Raw genomic sequence first — 20,948 nt, 5'->3', positions numbered from 1 at the left:
GACAAGTTTAGCTTCTGAATGGTTATGAAGTTAGATGTTATCCAGTACTTGCAGTAGGCCTATAAGATGTTTTTTTTATTTTTATTTGTGTTTATGTTATGTTATTAATATTTTCAGCTCTCATTCTTCTCTTCATTGTCTGAAGAGACATACAGCGTACAGACAGTCCAAGAGAGGATAACAGTAACACATCCAGACCCGATGGGACAGGACACTGGTTTCAAAGTGAGGCTCCACTGAATAAAACATTTCTGAATAATCCAAAGTCTTAGTTCTTATTACTTTCATCCATTTTGACTCTGTCACTGCAAAATGTATTATTAAAGTAATTTCCAGTATTATACATCCCAATCATATACAAGTCATAAACTTACAAATACAACACAATATTTTAGTCCACTTGAAACTTGATTTAAAGCCTCAAAGTATGCATTAGTCTTCTGTGAGTGAGCCACAAGCTCTGCTGTGGGTAGTGCCTGATAAACACAACAGTTCAAGGCTCCTGGGTTCATCTTCTTTAAGGTTTCTTCTTCATGGAAAGCCAACATCACTCTCTATTCTCCTCGAAACGATGGCCATTTGGAGGCCATGTGACTGTGGCCTTGACTTCCTTCAGAGCATTCTAAACTCTATCACTTCGGCTATAATTTAATCACTTACTGCATTGTTCACTTTCTGCACCACATTTGTACATTTAACTGTACATTTTGTGTACATAGTAAGGCTATTTTGATTTTATAAATGTTGTTTTATCATTGTTCATTGTCCAAAGTTTGTGAATTTCGTCCATTGGCAAAAAACCTTCTCTGATTCTGATTCTGACACACTCCAGTTCCAGAATTATGTAGCTGGACTTTATATTTTCTCTGGTGGAAACAAGAGTTTAATCAGAGACAAAATATAATGTCTAACATGGATATCGTACCTAAACGTGATGTACTTTTTCACACATTTTAGCCAGCCTTTATTCAAAATGATTGACGTAAGAGCTGCAGAATCTGTCATGACATGAAATAAAGTTTAGCTGTAAGCATTATTTAAAAACTTACTTCTAAGAAATGGATCTACCTCTTGCTGTGTTCACGGCTTCTCCCGACTGCTCTCCTCTTCAGTGCCGCGTGGTCACAGCACACAGTTGTCCATGTGTGTTCATTGTAGAAAGGATGCAGTACACTGTGCCACATTATCTGTAAAGTAAAGTCATTATTACATTGTGGACACATTTCTTGTTATTGCCCCTTGAGTTTCTCCTCAGGTTCAGCTTGTTGACAGTAATATCAGAAGTGATTCACCACATCTTTGACCCAAGGCATAAGTGGAGATCAATGCTTCACTTTTGCAGCCAGAATGAAATAAGAGTCACCTTTCAATTGCAAATATTCTACATCCAATGAGAAGAAAGAACCAACAGGACAAAAAGGAAAGATGGAATAACTTACCTCTTTCAGCTTCCTCCCTTGCTTTTTAGAGACAATCCAAACATCCAAGGGTCTAATACAAACCCACAAACCCATTTTCTATTATTTTAATTTCTCCGATTGGAAATAATTCTGTGCTGTAAAGCAGGTTGTTATTGTCACGTGACGGAGCGGGGTACTCTGGCAAAGTTACAGTACAAGGAATACCCCGTTTGGAGCAGCAGAACGCGTCTGAAGCCTTATAATTGCTCACAAAAACAACTCGATAACACACATATTTAGGTGAAAAGTTATGCGGTATAACTTTTAGGACACACATATTTACTTTTTTAGCTTTTAACCCTCTTCTAACATTGTTCCCTCTTCAAAAACACACCTGGAGTAGCATTTAGCTTCATTCACGCTAGTCTGATCAATCTTAAAGCCATCCCGTGTTGCCTGGTGGTGGAGCGGTTAAGACACAGCGCACGTATGCTCCCAGTGCCGCCGGCCGCAACTGTCGTGATTTCGATTCCCGACGCCTACAATTTACTGCATGTCCTCCCTTCTTTTCTCATCCCCCATTTCACCCTGCACTTTCCTGTCAATAAAGCCTACGGGCCACAGAAAAAACGTCCTCCCGACCGTCAAAAATCTGAATCCCCTCGATAACTGAGGTTTTCTCGATCTGTGGTTTGTCCTTTCACCTAAAATGGCCTCTGGAAGGAATACACTCCGCACTTCATGCAAATTTCCAAACCAGTTAATTAAAAGTTACTTTCATCTTTTGCAGTTTGATCCAAGAGTGGGCGTACGTATCATTCGGCAAACAGTCAGACATTTCTTGTAACTCTTCCATTAAATCAACTCACAGTTCTTGTACAACCTTAGCCCTGCATGAATCGGGTCTAATAGTTTTCTTCTGCCAATCTGCTCTCTTTGGCGTCCCCTACCACCCTCGGCAAATGAATTCAAATTCCCCTTTTCTCCGAGCGGGAGTGCTATCCGGCGACACGCGGCCCGCCTGGAAATGGATGTTCTCCGAGAGGCGGTGGAATGATCACGCAGGTTATTTAAAGGGGAAGTGCCAGGGGACTGTCCCGGCATGGTCATAAAGCCTGTGTTTAAGGGTTTACCACCAAGGACCTATGAATTACACAGAGAGCTGCATGTGGGATAAAAGGTACTTAAAGGAGGCTCTTATGAAGGAGAGGAGGAGGCGAGATGCATAATGGAGTGACAATTCTGCTATTTAGATCTATTTCTGTTTTCGGTTCCATTTAGTTCTGATTTAGCCTTGGTTTTCTGACTTAATTTGGAAATTTGACCGACTCTTTTTATTTTATTGTATTATTTTGTTTGCTCTCTGTTCTATATTGTATGTGTTTATATATATATACATGATAAACCAAGACGAACTTCACATTTTTAAATATTGAATAGACTAAACCAGGACTAAATCGGATCACTAGGCTTGAAATGAGGTGAAACTAGTTTATGAGATGTACTGTACTGAGAGCTAAAAGGTCCTTAGGGGTCACAAGGCGAAGGAGGATGTGGAATTGCGTATTCAAATTTATATTTCATTATGTTTGTGCCAGACATTTTACACAATAATAGATAATTATTTGAATTTATACAAACAAATTTAAATAATGCACTAGACGCACTAGCCTATTTACTATTACTATTGTTTGGTGTTTTTATCGCTTGAAAATTCCTTTTATTTAAAAATGTCTAAATAAGTCAAGACATTCTTAATGTTTGAAATATAAAACACATTAAAGTCTGTGCAAAATGAGCTTATTAGTACTTCAATTTAACCTTTCCTGACCATTTACAGCTTTAAGTCATGAAACCCTTTAAGTCTTTGAAGTTAAATAGATTTGTATGCACTTTTAATCAGACAAACCACAATGAGAGCGGATATCCCGTTTAAATGACCAGGATTGACTTGAGCCGCAAAGTTTAAATGACCTTCTCTTTGCTGCGTTAGCTCATCAACAGTGTGTTAAACTAGCCCTTTACAGACAGTATCTCCTCCTATCTCTCTCCTGCTTTAAACAACACTGATGTCATTCCAGATTAAACTGTTACTTATAATACGTCAATACAAAACAGAAACACATTTTGGCCCCATTCCCGTCACCGCCCACATTTTAACAGTCAAATTGCACTGTAGACTCCAAAATAATGTCAACAAAGACAGACAAAGCGGCATAAAGAGCTGCGATAATTAGCTGTTGTGTACAAGTTGAGCCACACAATTACGCTTTTCATTCAGTTTGTCGCTGCCATGTCGCGGCACTGTTTCAGTCTGTCTGCGCCCCAGCCAAGTCCTCCATTTGGGAATAGCTCCAGTTGTTCCCTGTCACTCACGCAATTTGGTGGGAAATGCAACAAAACCGTGCTCAAAGTTTTATTTAAAGCTAGGCTGCCCTATTTTAATCTTGTTAATTAGTACATGTTGTCTTTTTCCCCCATGGTGTATGTTATAAAAGCAGCTCCATGCATAAATGTTTAAGTGTCATGGAATCAGACATACACCGATGCTATTCCGTAACACATCGAGAACACAATTCAACCTAGAATATGAAACGACACAGAAACATCAGACATTTGTGTGGCATGCATGGGAGAAAACGCGGGGACTGATCACGCAAGCTGTGGTAAGCAGCCTGCGTGATCCTCCTGCGTCTCACCCCGTTTTTCCCCATGCTGGTTGGTTTTGTTAGATATTCTGGAATAGGCGGGTCACATTTCTCATTGGTCAACCTCACATCAAGGCACTTGTTTTACAGCTGGTATTTTTCCTAGAGATCAAGCCTTGGGTAAACAGTACCCAAACTCCTCTGGGCTGTCACCCCCCCTAGGGTAAACATCCTTTGGCCCATCTTTACGACCCCTTCACAAATGCAGTTTGTCAAACACCCGTTCTTCTCTTAGACTAATGATGCAGATAAAATATCACTATTATGCAGATAAAATACATCACAGAAATATAATCATATATTCACATTTTATCACATTAAGTAATTTATCTATTGCAAACCCGGAAGCACCGGCAAACAGGATTGACTGCTATTTGACAGTCCGCCCCTGTTTCACCGACATGTCTGAAATTAGCTGCTGTAAAGCTGTGCACGCACCCAAAGATTTATGGGTGTGAATATTAATGATGTGCCAAAGGGTTTGATGGATTTAAATACAAACGTCTTTCACAGTTTGAGAATCAGGTAATGCAGCTTTGAAGCAGAGAAGACCATTTTGACTTTAGAGGAACACATCTACATGAACTCTGCAATAACTCAATCTGAAAATACAAAGAAAGAAACAAAAGCATATTGTTTATAGTGTCCAATTTCAAATTACATTTAACAATTGAAAAAAAGGAAAGAAAACAACACAAAATTACAACAAAATAGACAATTTTATTACGACCATAGGCATGGGAAGTGGAATACTAAAAAGATAACATATGTACTACACTGCGAGTTAACTGATCAAGGAAACACAGAGGAAGCAACGTTTCATAATATGATCCTGATTATGTCATGAATCTTCTTATTTGCTAATACAAAACTGTAGTGAACCAGTGAAACATTGGGCTTCTTTCAGCTACTTTTTGATCTATAGCATCTAAAACGGCTCAGTAATAGAAACAGAGCCATTGACCTCCCGTACCTAACTGCAGAACTGATAAGCTCCGCCTCTTCATGTGACATGTCATCGTAACAAGCAGCAGATTGTCCTCAACACTTTTTATTTTTGGAAGAGGCTACGCGGGACGTTCCAGAAATTACATGTATGTCACAGAGTCCTCATTTTCCCAGTGATCACAGCTAAGCGCAGGGATGTACAACTGAGTAATCCACAAAACAGGATTACTCGAAAATACAATTCTGAGGAAACTAATGATGAGGAAACACAGTTGTAACAAGGTTAAACGCTCATTAAAGTTGATTTTGCATAACTTGCCTCCTTTAAGCAACTGTATGACCACTGCAAAGGAATCATATTAGTCAATTAGACCTATTTTGTGTTTAAAATTAAGTGATTTATTAAGTTAGATTGTACATAGCTGGACATACCACGATACAAAACAGAGAACATGATCCTGGTCAAGTCCTGGCTCAGTCCGACTCAAGACTTGAAATTGTCCCGCTCAGCTTTAGACCTGGTTTAGTCCCGTTCTTGCGGTGTAGAATCCTCCCTTCTTCCTCTTCTGTTGTCAGTCTTGTCAGATAAAGCGAGCCCTGCGCAGGTTTCAGTGTCAGCGCCTGTGATTGATCGGTGATAAGTGTCGTCCCAGTGACTCGGCTCCTCACGGCCCCAAATAGAGATTTAACAATTTCACCCGAAAAGGCGTGTCACTCACAAGTCACACCTGGACATCAGTGGAGTTTTCCATTGGCCTCTTCACCTCCTCGCTGACACCCATTTTCTAATCACCAGACACTAATACAGCATACAGAAATAAGCAGAGGGGGAAAGTACATATATTAACCTTTTGTACCTCATCGGAAACAGAGCAGGCTTTAGAATTGAGCTGAATGGTACAATATTAACATGTCTTTGAGCATTTTAAATGGAACTCAACAGTCAAAGTACATTTTCCTTTCATTTTCCCCATAGATTTTTCAGAAAATTCAAAATTTGAAGACACAACGGAGGCTAACTATCTATGTATTATACTAATCCCGATGATGCCGTTGTTTTCAAAACAACACACATTTAAGACTCAAAAGTCAGCTGAAAGTCTTAAGAATTAGGTATGGTTTGTGGTTTATAAAATTAGGTCTTATGCTCATTAGCTCTTTACATCGCTGATTAGCTGAGGAAGCTTTCAAACTTTCAATTATTTATTTATTTCCTATCTATCTATGAGAATAATGAATTTAAAATGTACTTCCAGAAGCTCAAAGTAGGAGATCAGTGTTGCAGCTAAAGGTCAGTGGTTCTATCCCGTGTGGAGACCGTCTGTGTGTCCGTGGCAACACACTCCACCCATCTTGTCGATGAAAGTGATGTGTGAGCGGTCGGTGGTGATCGGCGGGCGCAGAGTGGCAGCGGTTGGTCTCAGACTGGGGAGTTTGGGGAGTTTGGGGAGTCGGGTTGCCTAATTATTTCAGGAGAGCCCCAGATGATGAGAGTAGGCAAAAAATGTTAATCGTTAAAGAGCAAACGCAGTGGTAAATGTAGATTCCTATTTGTCGGCTTATAAATGTAAAATCCTTCGATTGTGAAACGATCTCATCAAGCCAACGGAAATGTGTTAAACCATGTCTTCAAACAAAAGAAAGCAATCACCTTATACCCTTATTTGAAAGTTTGCAATGCACCTTTTTTATCAGCTCTTTTTATCATTTCTTTTTACCATACACAATATACACGCTGGAGGGACTATGTCTGGATGATCCCCCCGGAGGAGTTGGAGGAAGTGTCTGGGGAGTAGGAAGTCTGGGAGTCCCTGCTTAGACTGCTGCCCCCGCGACCCGGCCCCGGATAAAGCGGAAGAAAATGGATGGATGGACAATATACACTCAATTCACTATATTACATTTCAATACATTACCCACCTTTAACAGGCCTATGCATGTCCTGAAAACAACTCTTTCTGTGTTTCTTTTCAAACCACACGTACTACATTTAAACACTTAAAAATTGCTGTTTGTTAGCCATAATTTATCCAGCTGCCAAAGACGCGTTGAGCAGGGAGTGCCCCTTTCACTTTAGCAAAGACGAAACGACAAAAACATCCCTTTCTGACTGTGATCCACCTCTGAGCGCCGTGATGTTTAAACACAGTGCAGCGAGTCCTCCTTTAGCGACCGCAGGGAGGGATCCGGCCAAATCAAAAGTCCCTTATGGACAACGCCACTGTATCCACAACAGGGATCACCGCGGAGACGAGCGCTGTTTACGCTGCGGTGCCTACAGCTGTGTTTTACGCCGCCCGTAAACTCTGATCTGGGCGTGTGTCGTACATGTTTATGCAGCGTTCAAATGTTGCTTCCATGAGACTCTTCCCTTCTATTACAACTGCAAATATTTTGGAGTTTAGGCCAATTACCGGGGCGGTGCGGTCTTCTCTTCCTGCAGTTTCTTCTCGAAGGGTGTGATATGTATTTAGATAAGAGAGTCGACATAAGAGGAGCCACAATAGATCTCATTCCACTGTCACAAACGACAAGAAATATATAATGTTAGAAGAGCAAATCAGTCGTTTATTTCACCTAGGCTTAATTTATTTGCATCTTTGTGTGTCAACCATTTATCGAAACCTCTTTTATTGCATGCCTTTTTAACGTAGTTTATATCATTATTCTTTGCCTTATATTGCATTATATCATCGAAGCTCCTGTTCCTGGTTTGTGAGTTCTGACTTCTGTTCACTGTATTTTCCCTTCACTAAATGATAAGGGGAAAGATTTTATTTTTGACTTGTGAGATTAAATAGAAAGTGGACTGTGTAACGTTTCTGTTGGATGTCCCACAGTCAGTTATCATCCCTTGCATTCATTAAAGTTCAGGTGTTTTTACTGATGAAAAGAAAACTGTCCGTGGAGATTAACACGTTTGAAACTACTGTGAAACATTCTGAGCCGAGGCAATAGCACGAAGACAAGCGAGTGGCAGACTTTCCACCAGAAAAGGGACATTTGTCTTAGATATGTGTGTATGGATAAGCCATGAATGAATGAATCAGTGGCATTATATTCAGCACTTTCCCTGTTGGGTTTGAGTCCCAGGTTTTCTCTGGGTGCCCTGGTTTCTCCTGCCAATAAACAACTTGAATCGAGGTCCTTCTGAAAAACAACATTCTGAATCTTAGTGTGATGACCTAATAATACCACATTTGTCAAAAAGAGGCTGAAGTCAACGATGATTAGATCTTTTTGTGGGTTTTGGGTAGTGTTTATGTGAATCCACGCATACAAATCACCTCTACCACTGAACAAACAGATTTGCTGCGTATTTATTCATCTTATTTTGCTGAAAAACCCTGCATATGCTCCCTACAGAGTCAGGCCATTTTGAGACACTTGAGTGTTCATTTATTCAGCTAAGATCCTTTATTATGGCCTTTTGTTTTCTTTTGCAAGTAGAAAAAGCGGCCATTGTAGAGTTTTCGTTGTTCTGCGTGGCTTCATCACCGAGGCGTGCATCCAGTCGCTGCTTATCAAAGTGCACCGGGGACACGGAGGCTAGCGCGCTACACCCAGGGGCTCGTGGGTAATATTATGTACCTCCACTTTCTCAGCTTGTTTATTTATTCGCCACTTTCTATCCGTGTTTTCATTTCGCTTGCTTGTCACCGGTCGCATGTGTGTGTGACCGTGGAGATATCATGTTTTTTATGGCTGTGGCCCTGATATGAATCTGCGCTGTCTTCTTCCCCAGGTGTACACCAGATATGGAAAGTGCTACACATTTAATGGCAACAAGACGGCGCTGAGGAAGACCAAGCAAGGCGGAATGGGGAACGGGCTGGAAATCATGTTGGATATACAGCAGGACGAGTATCTGCCCATCTGGAGGGAGACGAGTAAGCCGTAACATATTTGTTCAATGTTGTCCTGTCATGCGCTTTCAATATTGCTCAAAATAGAAATTCAACCTGTTATGTTTTTGCATTACCCTTCTGGAAATATGATTTGTACATGGGGAAAAGCCAAACCTCCGGCATCTGATATTCACTGGCATCTTATTATATTGTACATGTCAAAGAGAAAGACCAAACTGTCACTCAATGCTGCCTGAAAGCAAGAAGGTGTTGGGTTTGATTCCCAGGTTTTTTTTAAGGAGTTCTAGTTTTCTCTAAACACCCGTACAATTGGGAGTCTGGATTTCAATAATGACTGATTTTTTTTGACTGAAAAATGGTTCATGTCAAAATCAAGACCAAGCTGTCAGACCGTGACAAATGCAACAAAAACGTAATCTTATTTTTTTTGAAGTAATCAGATTTGATGACCACTTTCCTGATGCGCACACACATGTACAACTGATGCTCAATGTAAGAGTAATGCATTGGTTTTATGCAGAGCTTTTCTCTTTACATTATTATTCATGCCTCATATTTGGTTGGGGGTAGTATACAGTACATAACGTCCCAGCTGGATCTGACTGACAGGGCTTCCAATCTGCAATAAGAGAGATGTCTGAAGCTTTAGGCTCGGATAAACAGGACTTTTTATTATAACCAAGAAATTAAACAAAGCAATGTCCATTATAATCCTCTAACTGACGTTTTTTAGATTTTGTTGCACGTAGGCTTTATTAGACTGGAGGGAACAGGGTGAAATGGGGAATGAGAGAGAGGGGGCATATGTGTGCTGTGTCTTAACCACTGAGCAGGAGGTATGCACATTCAAAACGTTATAAATTGTATAAACACATCAATTATCTAGAGAGGCACTATATGTTTTGAAAATAAATGGGAAAGTGAGAGTAATTTTGTTTTGACGGACGAAGAATGGGAAAATATATGTACATTAGGAGGACGACTAATCCCATGTTTGGAGTGAATTATGTTGGAAAAATGTGACGTGCTTTTTCATAACACCATGTCAAAGGAAACGGCAACTGCTGGAGAAACTGTGGTGGGCGGGAGGCTCACCATTTCCATGTGTTTGGAGACTGTTGCTCAGAAATATTGGCCTGAGATAAAAAATAATTCCAGAATATTCCTCACCCGATTCCAGAACATTGTATCTGGGGCGAGGCCTTCAATGCACACAATAAACGGAACATACATACAGGTACTTCTGGCCGCAGTGAAAAAGGTCATCACAAAGAAATCACAGGCTGAACCGACAATCAAGAACTGGACTGAAATAATTACCATAATTGGCATTTCGAAACATGGAGAAAATTACATTTGGACCAAATTTGAAAATAGACTAATTTAATAGACTTTGGATAAAATGAGGCGACTATACTGGATGTTCTACCTCATTCTCATATTAATCATGCTTAATCAATTAATCCAGCCGCCTTACCCGTTACCCAAATGCAAAATAATAGAAGTATGTGTTTAAATCTACTATGTACCAAGTTCCTGGCTCTCACACCCTTTGGCACTTCATTATTATTCACATCACATGTATTCATTTTTGGGCTTTATAACAACCTTTTTCAGACGGTGCTCAAGTGAAACGAGCGAGCCGCTAATGGCGCAGTCAATTAGTGCTACTTACTTTTCGGAGTTGTGGCAGAAAGTGCTGCTTTTTCAATATACTTTATGGGGGAAACACAAAATGTTCCCCAGTCAAAACACAAGCCGGGTACCCCAGCTTTAAGACAATCACTCTACAATCTAAAAGAAATGCCCTTGAACGATGAATAAAAGTAATTCTGATCCCAACCACTGTGTCCCCTTTATATATTTACACATAAAAACAAATTATCTTTGAAATGATGTTCCACCAGTGTTCCACGTTCTCTGGCAAATCCCCACTGGCTTGATTCCCGACAGACACATGGTTAGCAGTTAACGCGAAGCCCAGTCCAAGCTGCCCGTCAGTGAGTCCCTGCGCGTCGGCCTGGGTAACCCCTGTGTTTGCTGCTGCAGATGAGACTTCTCTGGAGGCCGGGATCCGTGTGCAGATCCACAGTCAGGATGAGCCCCCGAACATCCACCAGCTCGGCTTCGGAGTCTCCCCGGGATTCCAGACCTTTGTGTCCTGTCAGGAGCAGCGGGTAAGACCTCCCTCATCCATTACTCTGGACAATGCTCAGTTCTAACAATAGAAATCTTATGGAGTGTGCAATGGTTCTCAAAGTTTTCACACCAAGCACAACCTCCGAAAAGTGTGTGTTGGAACTGAAATGAGGTTTTAAGCAGGTGTAATCATGGCCTCAGCATTAATGAATAACAGGACTAAACCAATGCATAACCAGTCGTAATTAATTATAACAATTTTAACGGTATTAGGAGAAAAACAGATGGAATAAACCAGGAATAAACAAATAAAGGAGCCAAATCAGATCTGAACCAGGACTCAATGAGATATTGTTCTGTACTTAACCAAGAATAATAAAGCAAAAAGAAATGAATTGGCTTTCAGTAATTATTTCTTGAACAAAAACAAGATATGTTTTAAAAATTGCCATGTGAAACTAAAAATAGGTAACATTTCTTTCTTCAAAATATAAACTTTTCTCCAAACCGCATGCGTTTGAGGATTGGCTGCAGACCTATAGATTATTAAGTTAAAAAAATTATATTGTTGACTGAATCTCGATTAAAATGTGATTAATGGCACAGCCCTGATCAGCACTATAAAAAGAGCATGAGCTTCAAGTAAAAAACTCCTTTAACTACATCCAGGACCAATCATAATGTCCAATAAACTAAACTCCTTATACACTCTTTAGCACAATTTCCCCCGCAGCACATCGTGTGAACCTTTGCTCTCACTTACCTTCAGGTCTCATAAATCTCTGTTTGGTTTTAGCTGACCTACCTGCCTCAGCCCTGGGGAAACTGCCGCTCCAGCAGCAAAGAGAAGATCCCTGGATACGACACGTACAGCATCAGCGCCTGCCGCCTGCTGTGTGAGACCAACGAGGTCATCCGCGTCTGCAAATGCCGCATGGTGCACATGCCCGGTAAGACTCTGAGCTCATTTAACAAGAAGCACCAGGAGATCCGGAGCTTTAGAACACAATAGGAGGCTTTAACGTGGAATAACAGTGAGAAGAGGTAGTTTTTGTGTTTTTTGGTTTGGTTGGATAATCGATAGCTGTTGTACAAATGATGCTGTTCATGTGGCACTCAGGTGGTAAGTCAGGGTTCCTACTTGTGTTAAACTCTGAACTCTCTGTGGGATTTTCCTGGGTAAATAAAGTTCAATTAAGTTCGGAAAGTCTGGATTTTGTCTCCAGTAATAAAATCCCTGTGCTTCTAATAGAGCTAAGCAGTAAGATTGGCTGTTGTTAGGCTTGTCACAGTAACAATGATTAGAGCACGATACATTGCTGCAGAGAAACATTAAAGCAGGATAATCCCAATAAACACATTTGAAAATACACAATCATTAAAAAGCATGAACTACATCTAATAATTACCCATAAAAGTTACTTCTTAAACCCTCTAGAACCAAACATGTAAAAACCTCCCCACAATTGCAAATAAAATGTACACAAACCGCTCCAGCGATTATCTATTGAATGAAAAGTTGATTTACTGTAGTAATTATCCTCCTCAAAACTAATTGTTATTTATTTTGGGAAACATCTTCCCATTTTTACTTTTTGCCAACGTTATATTGTTACATTTAACTGTCGTGTTGAGTTTTTCCTGCAATCGGGAAATTGACAGTAAACTGTAAAAATACAACGTTTAGTGCCTTATTCAATCTTATAGAAGTGTTGTTTGTCATTAAAGGATTGAATATCTTTTCATATTTAATCTCTACTGAAAGTGCAAACTCCCTAATCCATGTTGTTGATTCTTGTTTTAACTTTACCTTTCCCTGCCACCTATTGTGTGATTTGTATAGTCTTCTGTGTTTACATCAGATGCCCTTCCACCAGCTTCAATTAATTGCGGCTTGGAACTGACATGTGACCCCTTCAAGCAGTTTTTAAACATGAATTTCCCCATCGTGGAATCACAGCTGTGGCCCATTGTCAAAAACAACAAACCCCCTAAATCACGCTCATTAATATAAATAGCCTGTGTTATTAATAGTCACGCAGCAGTAAAGTCTGAAATGGGCAGAAAAGATGAAAGTGCTGAGCTGATTGAGGTCTTTGAGAGCCACTGGACACAGATTATCCAGCGCGGCATTAGAGCAGCGCACTCAGATATGAAGCACCAAGGTCGAGAGGAGCGACGTTCAATCCGAGCCCAGCGCTGGAGAGGGCCAAAGTGTGGGACAAAGTGTCATCTGTCACCTCTCCTGATAAACACGCTGGTGCTGACAAAAGAGGGAACACTTTTGATGCTGGTGTGGGTTTCTGTATGTGGAATTCTCTTTCATTTCACTTCTTCTGCTTTAGTAAGTTATGGACAAATTCTATAGACTATAACTGTGCAACATGTTTGTACGTGCATCTGGCGCTTAACGTGGATTATTAAGATGCTCTGAAACAAATTAAGAAGAAACTAATTGTGTTTGATTTGTTTTTATATGTATATGTACAGGGAAGACCTCAATAAGAGAAGTTCTCTTTTTCATGGGCACCCTGTGTTGACAAAATACACATAAAACAAGTACAGAATATAAAAATAAAACCATTAATAAAACACACAGGTTCAATAAAATATCACATCATCACACATCAAATTGTAATAAAATCATGCAAAACATGAGCACTGTCTCTGTGGGTGATCCCCAACAAGTGTCCTAAATTCATAAAATGGCATAAGATTATTCAATTAAAAAAGGGCAGTGCTTTGTTCCATAGATATGGAGCAAAGTAGCCAAAAGTCTTTTTCCCAATTCTGTCTTGATGTGATGTGACAGTAAAATATAAATGTCCTGAGCTCGTAATCGATAAATTCCCAATCTGATGTTCAGCATACATGCCAAATACTACAATCAAGAGCCTTGTAAACAAACTAAATGCAGTGCTGTTCTCTTCTTGCATCCAATGATTGCTATTCTACTTAGGCCTATAATGGCAGTGGTGAGTTCTGTATCATTATCCTGTAAAGAACCTTAAAGCTGAATGATAAACTGAGTTCAGAGGTTTTAAGACTTGCTGAATAATGTTTATAAGAGAATATTATATCACCAAAGTCCAGAATTTAGATTGTGAAGATAATTCAGATTGAAAGCCATCATCAGAAACAGCTTGAGCTCTATTTGTGAGGCAATCTTAAAACGTTTTGAGCATTTGAGCATCAATCAAACCCAATAGCATCCAGACAATCCAAGAGAATACAATGATCTACAGAATCAAAGGCCTTTCACAAATCAACAAAAACAGCAGCACATTGATAGTGATAGTACAATGCCCTGGTCTAAAGCCAAAGAGGTAGCTGTTTAAAATATAATATTAGATTAAGAAAGCATGCACCTGGTTACTAAGAGTTTTGCTAGACAGGATAGTTTTGAGATGAGAAATTATTCAAAAGATGAGGGTTATTTTTGAACAATTTGACTAAAACTACCAACAAAACAAGCTGAAAAATCACCTGAACCCACCGAAACCATAGTTAGAACCAATTGTCAGTGAACCGAATTCACAAAGTAGGAACTTGGAACACAACAATTAATAATAATAGTAGCAAAATATATATTAAAAAAAAATAGACTTTGTCTAATTATATACACAATTTACAGTTGGTCAGAATAATGCAAAAAACAAAAAATGGAATGAGGTGGAATGGTTATTAGTTTGAATCATTTCATGAGTCATTCATGAGTTATTTGTAAATTAAATAAATAAAATGTGTAACTTATTTATAAATGTAATATATGTACGCCGGTTTTCTTTTGAACCGGGGGTCTGCACCCGCGGCCTAGCCGACCTAATTAGATTATTGAGTTGGAGTGTAATAAAACACACAGCATTTTTAAGTTTAACAAACAGAAAACACCCGAAGTCACTGGGATAGGCTCCAGTCACCCGCGACCCCGAAAGGGAACAAGCGGTAGAAAATGGATGGATGGAAACAGAAAACACATCACAGCTGTCCCTTCTGTCCTTCTGTCCATGATTACTCTGTGTCTGTGTCTTCACATCTGGCTCATCTGCTCCATATGTTGGCTAAGCTTGTGCTTGTGCTAAGCTTGTGCTTAGCCAACATATGGTCCAGAGGAGTAATGCAGGGGCCAAGAAAGTCTCATTTCAATGCGGCAGGTTCTAAACTGCAGACCGCCGTATATCACATGTCCACGTTCTACGTGTGTCTTTGCCTTTTGTCGTATCTAGATTCACTTCCTCATTAGACTCATTCATGAATTCATGAATATAAATAATGATTGTAATTAAACACACATCGTTTTGAAGCTTAAAATACAGAGAACACGACGTGTCACCTGTAGAGTGACCAGTAAATTAGACGCACCGTTGTATGGGCCGCAGGGTTCAAAGTGTGGGGGAAAAGTAGCGGCTTAATGTCCGATCAGGTGAAAGCAGTTAAACTAAAGGTGATCGAATTTTACCCCAGAAAGAATGAAATAATGCGTTCAATAAATATTTGAAAGCAGAATGTCTTTGAAAGGAATGCTGCAAAGAGTAGATCAAAAGCCTCTTCTCAACTCTCTAAATTGGCTTGTTGCTTAATAGAAATAAAATTCATATTTCTCTTTTAGACAAGGCCATTCAGAATAACAGAGAAGGTCCAGTTTGAAGGACATTGAGACAAATATCCGTCAGGTGAAAGTAAGTTCATTTCACTTGTCCCTCCTTCAGCGCTCTCCTCTGTGTGAAATGAGTCTGTCAGAGACATTCAGACGAGTCTAGACTCTCGACCGCACGCCATCTCCCGGTCCACACAGTCACCTCCCGGTCCACACAGTCACCTCCCGGTCCACACAGTCACCTCCCGGTCCACACAGTCACCTCCCGGTCCACACAGTCACTTCCCGGTCCACACAGTCACCTCCCGGTCCACACAGTCACCTCCCGGTCCACACAGTCACCTCCCGGTCAACACAGTCACATCCCGGTCCACACAGTCACCTCCCGGTCCACACAGTCACCTCCCGGTCCACACAGTCACCTCCCGGTCCACACAGTCACCTCCCGGTCAACACAGTCACATCCCGGTCCACACAGTCACCTCCCGGTCCACACACAGTCACCTCCCGGTCCACACAGTCACCTCCCGGTCCACACAGTCACCTCCCGGTCCACACAGTCACTTCCCGGTCCACACAGTTACCTCCCGGTCCACACAGTCACCTCCCGGTCAACACAGTCACATCCCGGTCCACACAGTCACCTCCCGGTCCACACACAGTCACCTCCCGGTCCACGCAGTCACCTCCCGGTCCACGCAGTCACCTCCCGGTCCACGCAGTCACCTCCCGGTCCACACAGTCACCTCCCGGTCAACACAGTCACATCCCGGTCCACACAGTCACCTCCCGGTCCACACACAGTCACCTCCCGGTCCACGCAGTCACCTCCCGGTCCACACACAGTCACCTCCCGGTCCACGCAGTCACCTCCCGGTCCACACACAGTCACCTCCCGGTCCACACAGTCACACACCAACAAGGGAGATAGATACTTCTGACGAGCAAAGTCTGAGGTCCAGATTCAAACCAGGACTGGAGCAAGAATAAACCAGACATAAACAGAAATAAACCTACAGTAATCTAGAACTGAACCAGAACTGAACCAGAAATCAAACCAGGACATAATCAGAAAGAATCCAGGACTAACGAAGAAAGAAACCAGGGCTAAACAAGCACTAAACCGGGACCAGGGCAGAGGACTAAAGCAGAACTTAACTTAACCAGGAAAAAAAGCAGATAGAAACTAGGACTAAATCAGTCTAATCAGGACAGAAATCAGGAATAAACAAGGACAAAGCTACAATTGGTTAAAACTCTGAATTGAATTTGGGAATCAAAACAACTATGACTGACCAAGGTTAAACCAGGATTTATTCAGGACTAAACCAGGTCTAAACCACGACTAGGTCCAAACAAGAACCAACCTGTTTTATACCGAGATTTGACCCTGAAGTAAACCAGGTCTAAACTAGGATTTACCCAGGTCAAAGTAGGACTAACATCCACTCAAACCCCAAAAGCAGGACCAATCCAAACAAATAAAGGAATCACTTTTGAAGCCACACATTGCCGTTTAAAGTTTGTCGAATCATCGTTTGCAACGCTGTTGGTTTGTCACTGCCCGGTCACTGACATTTGCCGCCTTATTAAGCACAATCGATGAGACGAATCAATAAACAACGTCCCTAAATGGAGCAACAAACGACATGCAAATCACGTCTAAAAGATGAAGCAAATTCGTCTGTAATCCTGTCGAGCCGCGCGGGTTACTCACGTCACATCATCAGTCAACGCGGCCTGTACCACTTCTGAATGAAACCTCGAAGCAATGTCAATCAAATAATAAATAAGAGATCACAAATATACCGCCGCGAGAGTTACACCGCGGCGAAAGTGAATATCATTAATCGGGAAAACAGATGTGTTTAAGTAATGAAAGACGAACGATACAGCGCCATTAACTGAATGAACGGCGCCGATGTTTGTGCCAAGCTGCGCGGAAAGACACGGACAAATGTGAGCAGATAGCTTACATTTGACTGTTTCATTCTGTACATATTTTAAGAGTGTATTTAATGTATGACAGTGTGATTAAAGGGAATACTCCATCACGAACTCACCTGCATAATCTAAGTGTAGCCCATAACATCATTCGTCTTCTTTATTAAGAATGCGCACTGATGTAGAAGAGTTCAGTTCAGGTCATTCGGTTGGATGCTCGTCTCTGATTGGTCTATATGACAGGTTAGACTTTCACGAAAACGTAGCGAACACAATTATATTTCAGCTTTTACCGAACATTTTGCTTGTTTGTTCCCAGTTTGATCATTTTCAAATTTCAAGTTTATAATTGTACTTCCTGGTTGGACATGGGCAGCAAATATGACACAGGTAAAGGTAATTCCACAACTGTTACCAAGCAACAGTACTGTCAACAAGAGCAGAAATCCATGCATTAGACGTTAGTTATGATTTGACAAACAATAATAGCATACAGCACTTTTATTTAGTTGAATGTTTGTTTAAAGTGTCAGAAAAGTGTATCAGTTTAGTGTAAATTGTCTGTGTTTTCAACGGCACGTCGCAAATTGATGACATCACAGAGGGATTCAGCTTTACTTCCTGTCATTTTAAACTTGTATTTTATAAACATTTCTTCACAGACCGTAACTTAGCGGAAGAAAAACTACGATAAATATTTGCCACAGGTGTTATTTCACCAAACTATTTCCTGCTATGAAAAGCTGGAGTCACATAGACTTTAACATGGTTTGGAGCAGGTTATAGTTCAAGGCCTGTTGCCATAGTGATGGAAAATGAAGCATCTTTGTAGCACCTCATCCACACATATCCAGCTTCTTGGTGCAGGCCTTGTTGCATTCACTCTTACTGCTTTTGGATGAACAGGCGCAGCAAAACAAAACTAAATATTTATCGATGTAACTGCCCTCCAAACATGTTCTGAAATTTAACCATTTTAAATCATTCACATTTTTTTGTATGAAATTACAAGTTAATACAAGGTTGAATGGACGATTTTTTTGGCATAAATTTGAGTCTTATTTCCTCGTGGCGTGGACGGTCGATTAGTCCTGCCACTTATCAATCATAAAACGCACCTACCGCTCACCTGCAGCCTCGTGCGGATCGTCCCACATTTCCGCGTGTTTAAGCGCATTGATCTATCATAATATAGTTCCCTCAGTGTACGGGGCAAAATGAAGACGGAGAAAGACTGTTCAAGCTGACTCAGTAATAGACTGAAATCTACGGGAGACGAGAGATGTGATGCGCTCCGTTGCGCTGATAAACAAACGCACGTGTGTGTTGTATCAGTCCACACGGGGGAGTGGCATGTGCACGCTGGAGTGGCATGTGCACGGGGGAGTGGCATGTGCACGGGGGAGTGGCATGTGTACGGGGGAGTGGCATGTGCACGGGGGAGTGGCATGTGCACGGGGGAGTGGCATGTGCACGGGGGAGTGGCATGTGCACGGGGGAGTGGCATGTGCACGGGGGAGTGGCATGTGCACGGGGGAGTGGCATGTGCACGGGGGAGTGGCATGTGCACGGGGGAGTGGCATGTGCACGCGGGAGTAGCATGTGCACGGGGGAGTGGCATGTGCACGCTGGAGTGGCATGTGCACGGGGGAGTGGCATGTGCACGGGGGAGTGGCATGTGTACGGGGGAGTAGCATGTGCACGGGGGAGTGGCATGTGCACGCGGGAGTGGCATGTGCACGGGGGAGTGGCATGTGCACGGGGGAGTGGCATGTGCACGCGGGAGTGGCATGTGCAAGGGGGAGTGGCATGTGCACGCGGGAGTGGCATGTGCACGGGGGAGTGGCATGTGCACGGGGGAGTGGCATGTGCACGGGGGAGTGGCATGTGCACGGGGGAGTGGCATGTGTACGGGGGAGTGGCATGTGCACGGGGGAGTGGCATGTGCATGCGGGAGTGGCATGTGCACGGGGGAGTGGCATGTGCACGGGGGAGTGGCATGTGCACGCGGGAGTGGCATGTGCAAGGGGGAGTGGCATGTGCACGCGGGAGTGGCATGTGCACGGGGGAGTGGCATGTGCACGGGGGAGTGGCATGTGCACGGGGGAGTGGCATGTGCACTTCCACCTGAGTTCTCAGATCGCCGAAAAATCGTCCATTGCGCCTTTAAGCAGTGAAAAGTGTAAACGTGATGCATCGTCTTCACACCTCACACAAGGACAGTATCAGCGACAGGACAACGATATCACAGTCTTTTATCAGAACATCTTTTTACACCAACATTGCTGAAACAAATGAATAAATAGATAAATGTTCCACATTAAAGGCGTGACAATGTGATTAAAGTGAAGCCAATTATTTCCCACACACGCCTCTCACTATGACGACCTATCATTCAGCTTCAGAGGAAATGTGTTTCTTATTAACATGACTAAGGTATTGATACAAAAGGAAACGCACCTCTTTCACTCTTCTAACACATTTCCTGACAAATCAGTAATTGCGTAATTTATATGTTTGCATTGTGGTTGCTAGGTAACAGCTGTGGAACGAGTCAAATTATAAGTCAAATTATAAACGTCTCCAAAACGGTAAAACTCTGGGAAATTGGCCAAATTTCTTTGTAAAATCTTGAATATGATGGTGTGAAATATATAATCTAACCTGTCTTATGAACTTTTATACTGCCACTCAGACCATATATTCATAATGTAATCGCTTCAGATTGATTGGATTTCGCAGACGACTAAATATACAGCCTTGGTCTTTGCTCTGATGTTTAACTTCAGATATTGCTGTATAATAATGACTTCTGTCTTACTTTTATAACTTACATCTTCTGATAAAACATTTTCCAGTCCGTCTGCTTCAGCTCTCTCCTCTGCTCAGGTGGCGTCGCGCTCGACACAGTGGGCCCAGCACGTGTCAATAGTGAATAGATTTTAAAGTTGCAAATGAAGTGCCCCTGAAAAATCCTCCAGAAAGGCGTGGCAGCGGTTAGTTCAAGGTGCGGCGGGACCTTCATCCCGGCTTTGAATTGAAAAACGTTTAAGTCCTTGAATGTGACTGCGCTGTATCAATGCGGACGGGAGCCGGGTACTTTGGACAGCGCTGTACTTTAGCTGTAGCTGTATTTGTCTCATTCAAGTTCATTCATACGCTTTTTTGAACACTACACATGAAACTCACTGCACGATTTGGGAAAACTATCCATCTATATCAATTTATCTATAGCTATTATTGTGTTAAGATTATCAATTTCCATCCATCCATCCATCTTTTGCCGCTTTATCCGGGGCCGGGTCGCGGGGGCAGCAGTCTGAGCAGGGACTTCCAGACTTCC

The 20,948-nt window shown here is 41.8% G+C and overlaps 1 protein-coding gene across 1 annotated transcript in view; it reads left to right on the top strand.

The window, feature by feature from the left end:
* asic4a (acid-sensing (proton-gated) ion channel family member 4a) overlaps positions 1-20,948 on the top strand; it is a 192,411-nt gene that overhangs the window by 146,885 nt on the left and 24,578 nt on the right. The window contains exons 2-4 of the mRNA XM_072445153.1: positions 8,802-8,946; positions 10,975-11,102; positions 11,861-12,014. Coding sequence (XP_072301254.1) covers positions 8,802-8,946; positions 10,975-11,102; positions 11,861-12,014 — 427 coding nt within the window. The remainder of the gene's footprint in view (positions 1-8,801; positions 8,947-10,974; positions 11,103-11,860; positions 12,015-20,948) is intronic.

The sequence above is a fragment of the Eucyclogobius newberryi genome, unplaced genomic scaffold, assembly GCF_026437365.1.
Source record: "Eucyclogobius newberryi isolate DKJ021-1_F unplaced genomic scaffold, fEucNew1.0.hap1 SCAF_14, whole genome shotgun sequence".
Taxonomy (NCBI): Eukaryota; Metazoa; Chordata; class Actinopteri; order Gobiiformes; family Gobiidae; genus Eucyclogobius; species Eucyclogobius newberryi.
Note: the sequence above shows the minus strand (reverse complement) of the source record. Positions and strands in the feature narration are given on the sequence as shown.